This window comes from Euprymna scolopes, chromosome 29, assembly GCF_053919585.1.
Source record: "Euprymna scolopes isolate OS-2025 chromosome 29, ASM5391958v1, whole genome shotgun sequence".
Classification (NCBI taxonomy): Eukaryota; Metazoa; Mollusca; class Cephalopoda; order Sepiida; family Sepiolidae; genus Euprymna; species Euprymna scolopes.
In genome coordinates, this window is record NC_136510.1 from 17,655,603 (window position 1) to 17,663,874 (window position 8,272).

General features: G+C 35.1%; 1 protein-coding gene across 2 annotated transcripts in view; it reads left to right on the top strand.

The window, feature by feature from the left end:
• The window catches only part of LOC145252516 (uncharacterized), a 49,313-nt gene extending 41,198 nt beyond the window's left edge, over window positions 1-8,115 (top strand). For both annotated transcript variants that reach the window (XM_080112063.1, XM_080112062.1), the window contains 3 exons: window positions 28-264; window positions 5,086-5,124; window positions 6,336-8,115. In XM_080112063.1, coding sequence (XP_079968189.1) covers window positions 28-264; window positions 5,086-5,124; window positions 6,336-7,378 — 1,319 coding nt within the window. In that variant the 3' untranslated portion in view covers window positions 7,379-8,115. The remainder of the gene's footprint in view (window positions 1-27; window positions 265-5,085; window positions 5,125-6,335) is intronic.
• The last annotated feature ends 157 nt before the right edge of the window (window positions 8,116-8,272 follow it).

Here is an 8,272-nt window from a genome sequence, read left to right on the forward strand (position 1 = left end):
GAGTGCATATTATTTTTCTTTTTCTAGGTTGTGTGTTTACAGAGAAGAGCTCCACTACAACCCTACCATCGACAAGTACAGATCTCGTTTCTACCACCAACATACCATCTACACATGAGGGGTTAACATCTACTGTCGTATTATTGACCCATAAAGATCTTGATCCTTCAGCTCGACCAGCAACCAATAAAGTTATCGTCTCAGTTTCCGTGTTGTCAGCATTCCTCATTGCGTCTGTTGTGGTTGCCTCCTTTATTTGGTATGGTAAGTTCATTCTTAGATGTATCTGTGCACCTGTTGGCCTATCCATCTGTCAGGACAGAAATAGTACTTTAACTGCTAAACAAAAATACTCTGTCCGGTAACAAAAGCTGCTGATAGCACCAGGAGTGGCAGTACGGCTTCAGCTATGGCAATTAAAATAAAAAGGTGAATTGGTTGAGGTGGTTTGCTTGAAACATTGTTTAGTATATTACAGTGTGGAGTGATAAACTTATTGCCCTAGAAAAGATGACATGATTCCATTTCCGTTTGATGAAAACTAGTTTTCTTTCTTTTTGTTGCAGACCATCTACTAGTTGGCCAGTTGTGTACAAATCCCAAGAGTAATAGGAACCTTCTATCATGTCTAAAATTGACACAATGTTCAATGAGCGAGATTGGAGAAGCGCTGCTGTACAACTCATGCTCTCTACCAATCCAAGTTATGACAACAGGACCATTGCCGGTACCCTCTGAATGCATTGCTAGATTGCCATAAATAACAGGGACATGCCTAGAGTGATGAAAACAAAGTTTCCAGCCACGGTTATGGTCTTTGGTGTGGCTTCAAGTAAGGACTATATCATGCCACCTCACATCTTTGAAGTCGGCTTGAAAGTCAACACCAAAGCGTACCTGGATGTGCTGAAGAGTGTGGTCATCCCCTAATGCAATCGGATGGCTGCTGGCAGACCCTAGGTGTAGCAATAAGGCTCAGTGCCAACCCACAAGTCCAAAGAGACCCAGGCTTGGCTTCAAAAGGAGTGCTACGACTTTGTACTCTTCTCTCACTGGTCCCACTTCTCCTCCAACCTGAACCTACAAGACTACTTCATTTGGTCATACATCGAGAACATCACTAACACGACCTTCCATAACACCAAAGCTAGCCTGATAGCCACCATCTGCTGAGTATTCACCGAGATCCTGCCAGCGCTTGTGAAAAAAGGCATGCTCCCAGTTCCAAACCCGTATCGAGACGGTGATTGAGGTTGAAGGCGGCTGCATTGAATAGATGTCAACTCTACTACATAATCAAGTTACCCGAATTGATTTTTTTTTCAATAAAAGTCTTAAAATAAAGCTGTAGTGTTGTCTTCTCTAGTGCAACACTTTTATCGTTTCGCACTGTATTTGTATTATTTGAACTATTGTTCTTATCTTATTTTCACCTTCTTCAGGTGCATCTTGTCAAATTCAGAAATCTTTCTGTCAAATTCTGGAATCTGCATGCATACCTAAACAATAAACTATTTACATCTTACGTTTCTGCATTTTTACAGTGCACAATAAATAAACAATTATATATATTCTTTTTTATACATTTCCATTCATATATATATATATATATATATATATATATATATATATATAGCATATTCGGAAGTGATATACAAATTACCATTAGCATATTAAACGATGCTCTTTGTGTAAACAAATTAAGCTTAGGTATTTGGACAATGTCAAAACATTGTTAATTCACTGCTCGATAGCAGCAGCCGAATGGCGCAATGGTTAGAAGTTCCAACTGTCGTTTAGGCGGTCGGGTTTTGATCCTGGATGGAGGTAGTTGCTTGTGTAGCTGCACTGATGAGCTGTAAAACAGCGAAACAGTACTGTATGCAGATGAGTATATATATATATATATATATATATATATATATATATATATATATATATACATATATATATATATGTAGAAAAATAAATCGTAATAAAATAATGATATTTACAACTAGAAATAATAGGTTTAAGGCTCCCAAAATTCGTACTAGAATTGTCCACAAGGACCCATAGAGCAGTAGTTAAAGTACTTGGAAAATTCAATTGTGAAAGTGTATTCTCCTGAAGCTTGAATCAACATAGAGTGAGTTCTCAGTGTGCGCGACCAAAAAATGCAATTGCCAATTACTTAGGACTTCAATCCAAATTCTTGAGTTCGACAGAAACATTCCCAAGATACACCTGAAGAAGGTTCAAGGTTGCATCAACTGAAACGTTGTGAAAATGACACTCAAGATGAAAACAGTACTCCAATGAATCTAAATAATACTGTTTATTTCTATATTATTATTATTATTATTATTATTATTATTATTATTATTTTGCATGTCATGGATATCAAAACAAGAAAAGTTTTAGCAATGTTTGGTATATTTCACATTCGAAGTAGCATAGCAAGACTGTATCAAAAGAGGAAAGATGGTGGGAGAGGATTGAAAATGTAAAAAATTGTGTTAGAAGTGAGGAGATGTCGTCGAAGGAGCATGTGGTTAGAAGTAAGAAGTGGATGCTTAAGGTTGTGGTCAATGATGTGGAGGTATGTGAGACCAAGGTTGATTATGTGAAACGTATGGATAGAGAAAGGGCAGAGGAATTGGCTAGGAAGAAAACGCATGCAAGGTTCTTCCAGGATATAGCAGAAGTGGCTAATGGCTTAGAGCTGGGTATCTGGCTAAGAGTACTGAAGCTTTTGTTTGTGCAGCCCAAGAGCAGGCATTAGGAACACGATTGTTCAAAAATGTGGTTTTAGGAGAGGAAGTTGCTGCAGAATGCCGGATTTGTGGTAAGACCTAAGAGTCAATTGCGCACCTTGCAGCAGGGTGTAGTGGACTGGCCCAGAGAAAGTACTGCAAAAGACACGATTGCATAGGACTCCGGATATATTGGGAGGTGTGTGTGAGGGTTGGGGTGAAGTGTGCTGGAAAATGGTTTGAGGAGGTGCCTGATGAAGTGAAAACAAGTGAGGATGGCAAGGTAGAGATATGGTGGGACAAAAGTGTCATAACGACGAAGCAATTGAAACATAATCGTCCGGATTTGGTCGTCATTGACAAGGTCTCAAAAAACTGACAGATTGTAAACTTTTCAGTACCCTGGGACAAGAATGTTAGGGAGAATGAGAAGTGGAGCAATTATGCTCCATTGGCCTTGGAGATAAGGCGTATACACGGGGTTAAAACACAAATAACCCCGGTTGTAGTTGGTACACTAGGAGTAGTATCAAGTCGTCTGGAAAGACAATTGAAAAAACTACAAATCCCCGATGTTATAGGTGGCCTTCAGACATCTGCAATTGTAGGCACCACCAACATCCTTAGGAAAACCATTGATCTTTGAAGCTCCTAGTTTGAAGCCGGGATTAAGGGAAATCCTCTGGAAATGAATCCCATCCCTTTCCAGAGAGATGTTGATAAACAAAAGCAGAATTATTATAATAATAATAATAATAATAATAATAATATAAACAAACAAATTTGTTTTTTTTTGTATTATTTAGATTCTTTGGACTATTGTTCTCATCTTGAGTGTCATTTTCACAACGTTTTGGTCGATGTAACATCCAACCTTCTCCAGGTGTGTCTTGTGGAACTTGAGAAGTTTTCTGTTAAACTCAAGAAGCTGCACAGAATTTTGAACAGGACACTTTATTTAATTCACGGGGGCAACATACTCTCGTTCCATCAGCCATAAATGGGTAGAAGTCCTAAGTAATTTGCAGTTGTGTTTTAAGTCACCCACTCTGAAAATTGAACCTTCAACCTTCAGAAGAAGGTCACTTTTCCTACTGTATTTTCCAAGTACTCTAACCACTGCACCATAGGTCCTTAAATCCTTGTACCAGAAACGTAATTTGTCATTTGGTCATTCAATTTACATATGTGCTTGTGGTGTATATATACACACACTTATGTAAATTTTTATGTATTTTTTTCTAAATGAAACATTAAGAAATATTAGAGAGTGGCTGAATCAACATAGAGTGAGAGGCGACGAGAGAAATACATAAAAAAGAAAGTTAATTATAAAATACAGCTAATTAGAACAATTAAAACAAACTTTATTTTCAAACATAACTCAATCCCATAACTAAAGTATATTTTAGCATGTATTTTGTGTCTTTAAAATACCAGTAGAATATCTGTTCTAGGACGGGTATATGCAATAAATGTAATTTTAGTTTCAATTTTAATTTATTTTTTCCCTTCTTTAAGGAAGCTAAAGGTTTAGGATTTTACACAGCAATATTTACGACACTCATATGTGCACCGATCTTTAAAAAAAAATGTATCATGTAACAAAATTCAAAATTTAATTTAGAGCAATTCTCTTCGGCATCACATTTTTTGTATCTAATTTATTTTCCAAGGTTTTTGAGAGTGAAATGAGAGTTTGAGTGGGTACACTGCCTAAATAGTAAAGTTCACAACAAAAATAATGTGCCCATGTTACACATCAAGTTTCTGAGAATGTATATTCTAAAATTTATGATGATATATATATATATATATATATATATATATATATATATATATATATATATATATATATATATATATATATATATATATGAAGTAGGTTCATTTCACAGTTGGATTTCGGCACGGTTTGCTTGATCTGTGTTGGTTAATAGAAATTCTTGTGTACAGGGCGTTTGCTCAGTTGGTAGAGTGCTTGCCTCGCATGCAAGAGGCTTGGGTTTCGAATCCTGAGTTCGGATGTGTCTTGGACTTCCGGTTCATGGACTGTCATGGCTCTTGTGGGCTGCGACGTTGTTTGGCTGTCGAATTTATTATATATATATATATATATATATATATATATATATATATAATAAATTCCACAGCCAAACAATATATGTACATATTTATATATATAAACTCCACAGCCAAACAATATATATATATATATATATATATATATATATATATACTAGTAAGGCTACTCAGCATACACAGAGATAATCATCTTTATCTTTTACCCCATTTTCAGTTTCTTTAAATTTCAAGCTGGTTTTATTCAAATTTACTTTTATTTTTTCAGTTCGAACAAAAAAACGACAAAGATTTCATCTTTCATCAAGTAAGTCACCAAAAGACATTTTTATTTCACTGCAAAACAAAAAATTATCATAAAATCTTCATGCATTGGGGCAATAATTCATTATTAATCCACACTGTATTGCATTTGCTTTGCACACATGTGGAAAGTAAAAGATTATAAAAGGCTTTGATGGACAAAGAGATTTCATTTATTAATAGCTTGTCTACAACAAACCATAAATATAGTAACACAAGACAACTAGATTTAAAGAAATAATGTATTTCTGTATACAATTTCAGACCTACTCGAATTGTTTTATTCTATTTATAATTTGTTGTAGACAAACTATTAATAAATGAAATGTCTTTGTTCATCACAGGTTTTTATCATCTTTTACTTTAGACGTGTGTGCAAAGCGAATGCAATACAGTGTGAATTTTAGCATCATCCAACATACTCAGAGAATTAATTAAAACTAGTGGGACCTGTGGAAATTCCACAGTTGCATATTTCATATGTAATATATTGCTGCTGGATATTCTGTGGATGTTCAGTGTGAATGGAGACCCCGGGATATTATTGTAGCCCTTTTGTTGAAACTGTAAAAGTACTTATCTAAGTAATTTGGCTAATGTAGTAGGGTCAGAATATATCTGGCTGTTACGGTTTATCTCCAATATCCTTATATGAGTCTGTAACATATTCCTATTGTATGGACACTTGGTGCAAATGGAAACCTTACAATATCATTATACCATCTTTAGACAGAACAGATTCTACCCTTGTATCCCAACCAGAAGACCAAGAAGGTATATTTTAGTTTCACGAATTGCCCCCAAAGCGATATTTTCTTTTTAATTTTTATTTTTTATATTGCGTCATCAGTGATCGGGAGATCCTATTTATTAAAAAGGAGGATAGAAAGTGATAACATACTCCATCATTAAATTAGCAGATCTATATATTAATTTAATGTTCGTAGTATATTATCACCTTCTATTCTCCTTTTTAATAAATAGGATCTCCCGATCGAATAATTTATAATCTGGAAACTGTAACACACGTACATACATACATTAAAGGAACTAGGGTATTAATATATAGGTTCTCTACTCATGCTAATCTTGCTAAAATAGAATATAAAGTATTCTATTCATATACAATGTTTTCCTTTCTTTTTCTCTTATATTGAATACAGTCAAACAAAACTAAAGAAGCTGATCTGCCTTTTCTGTTCTTCTCCTTTTTAGATACCAAAAGGTCTGGACCGTCCAATGTCCAAGGATTGGTCATTTGCTGTCCTTGTAGTAAAGTCCATCGCGAGGCAACCAAAGAATTCTTATCGCTGATCAACAACTTCACAGATCTTCATGTCACTTCCTATCTTGATCTGCGGCTTTCTGAAGATACAGACATTCCTAGTCTTGTCAAATTCTTGTGTGAGAAGGTCAACTGGATGATTGTCATCGAATCGGCAAACTTTTACTATCACAGCAAGGAAGAAGGTCTGAATGGATTCAGCTTCTGCAGCCTGATGGCGCGCTTTAGTGTGCAACTCCTTAAACATTGCATCAAGGTTAAAAGTCTCAATCTGAAAACAATTTACCGAATCAGTTTCGATTTGAAACCTGAAGAATTAGAATTGAGTCAATTATTTCCGGAATTGAATGGTCAAATCTATAGTTTGTTGCAGCGGACAATGAACATAGGTTACTACTTAAACTTTAATGAAATCGAGAGATTTTTTTCCAACGTTACCCAGGAGCAACTTGGCTTATCCGACAAGAATATGCGACGTTGGACCAATAACGTTTGGAAAGAAAGTTCGGAAGCCAAAAATCTTGAAAAAGCTCTTGTGAACCGAACTGATGAACAATGGAACTCTTCCGGCTGTTATTTGATTGACAGTTTCCATTATTCCACTGCTTCAAAATCTGCGGACAATTCCCATCCAAAGACGGTGCTCTCCTTTTGGGAGAATCTAAGCAGCACAAACCAGATAGATAAGCTGGAAGTTAAATTTAATGAAAGACCTGAGAAAGAAAGCGATTCCATCGGGACGTTCGGGACTCGTTTCTCGTGTGAAAAGTCCGAGCAGTTGACAGACAATCAATCATTAATGAATCGATTTCCTTATTTGGGGGATATACCAAGTGGTTCTTCAGACATCAGCTCTGACATCATATCTTTAGAACTTCAGCGAATCAATCTTGAAACAGACGCTAAACTTAGGAACAATCTTTTAAAGGTGATTGAAGAACCATTTGATGATCTTGAGCAATTGTCCGTTTAATGGAATTGTATTTAAAATGATTGAAAGAAGTAGGGTTATGTTTATAAACTTAGTTCCTTACGGGATCTCCTTTCTGCTGATTAATAGACGAGGAGCAGGATGGTAGATAGAGAGGGGAGAGCGAGGAAAAGGCCTATAGCAATGGAGTCAATAATCTAAAGGGTATAGCTAGTATTGACTTGACAAAAGTAAGCATATTTTGCGAGTAACTTCATTCAGCTCTTGTAGAGACTATCATGTACTGTATCAGTAACTTCCGAGATTAACTTCATTTGGCGCTTATGTAGATGGGGTCTTTTTTTAATTTAAAATTGTTTTATTGATTATTTAGCGTCCTAAATTGTCTCTTGCAAAATATGCTTTTGACTAGTTATCTCCCCTAGATTATTGATTCTAATTCCATGAGCGCCAACAATTTTTTTTTATTTTTTTTTTTTGTCAGACAAAATATTCTGTATGAAACTGAAGCGTAAATTTTAAAAAGTCTTTGTTCGATTGTTGAATAGAGATTCTTAAAAAATTACATTTATTTTTCACTGACATTTCTATTTGGTGCAACTACACTATAATAGTGAAATTCGAAATTTTTAATATTGAATTTCAAAGCAAACTAATAATCTCTACTTAATTGTCATATTATAGCAATGAATACATCCAAAAATTACGAAAAACGATGAAGTAGAAAAATATTATTAAAGAAAACATTTTAGGACAAAAATTAACGAAAATAAAATGTTTGGAAAAAAAAAAAAAAAAAAAAAAAAAACACCAGAGAGTTCCAAGGGGTGGCGTAAATAGAATGTAACTGTAGCTAATTTTGTAATAAATCAATTATGAATATGAGTTAGTGGCCTTGTTTTCAGCATAAGTGAGTTATTTCCCTTGTTATCTCAT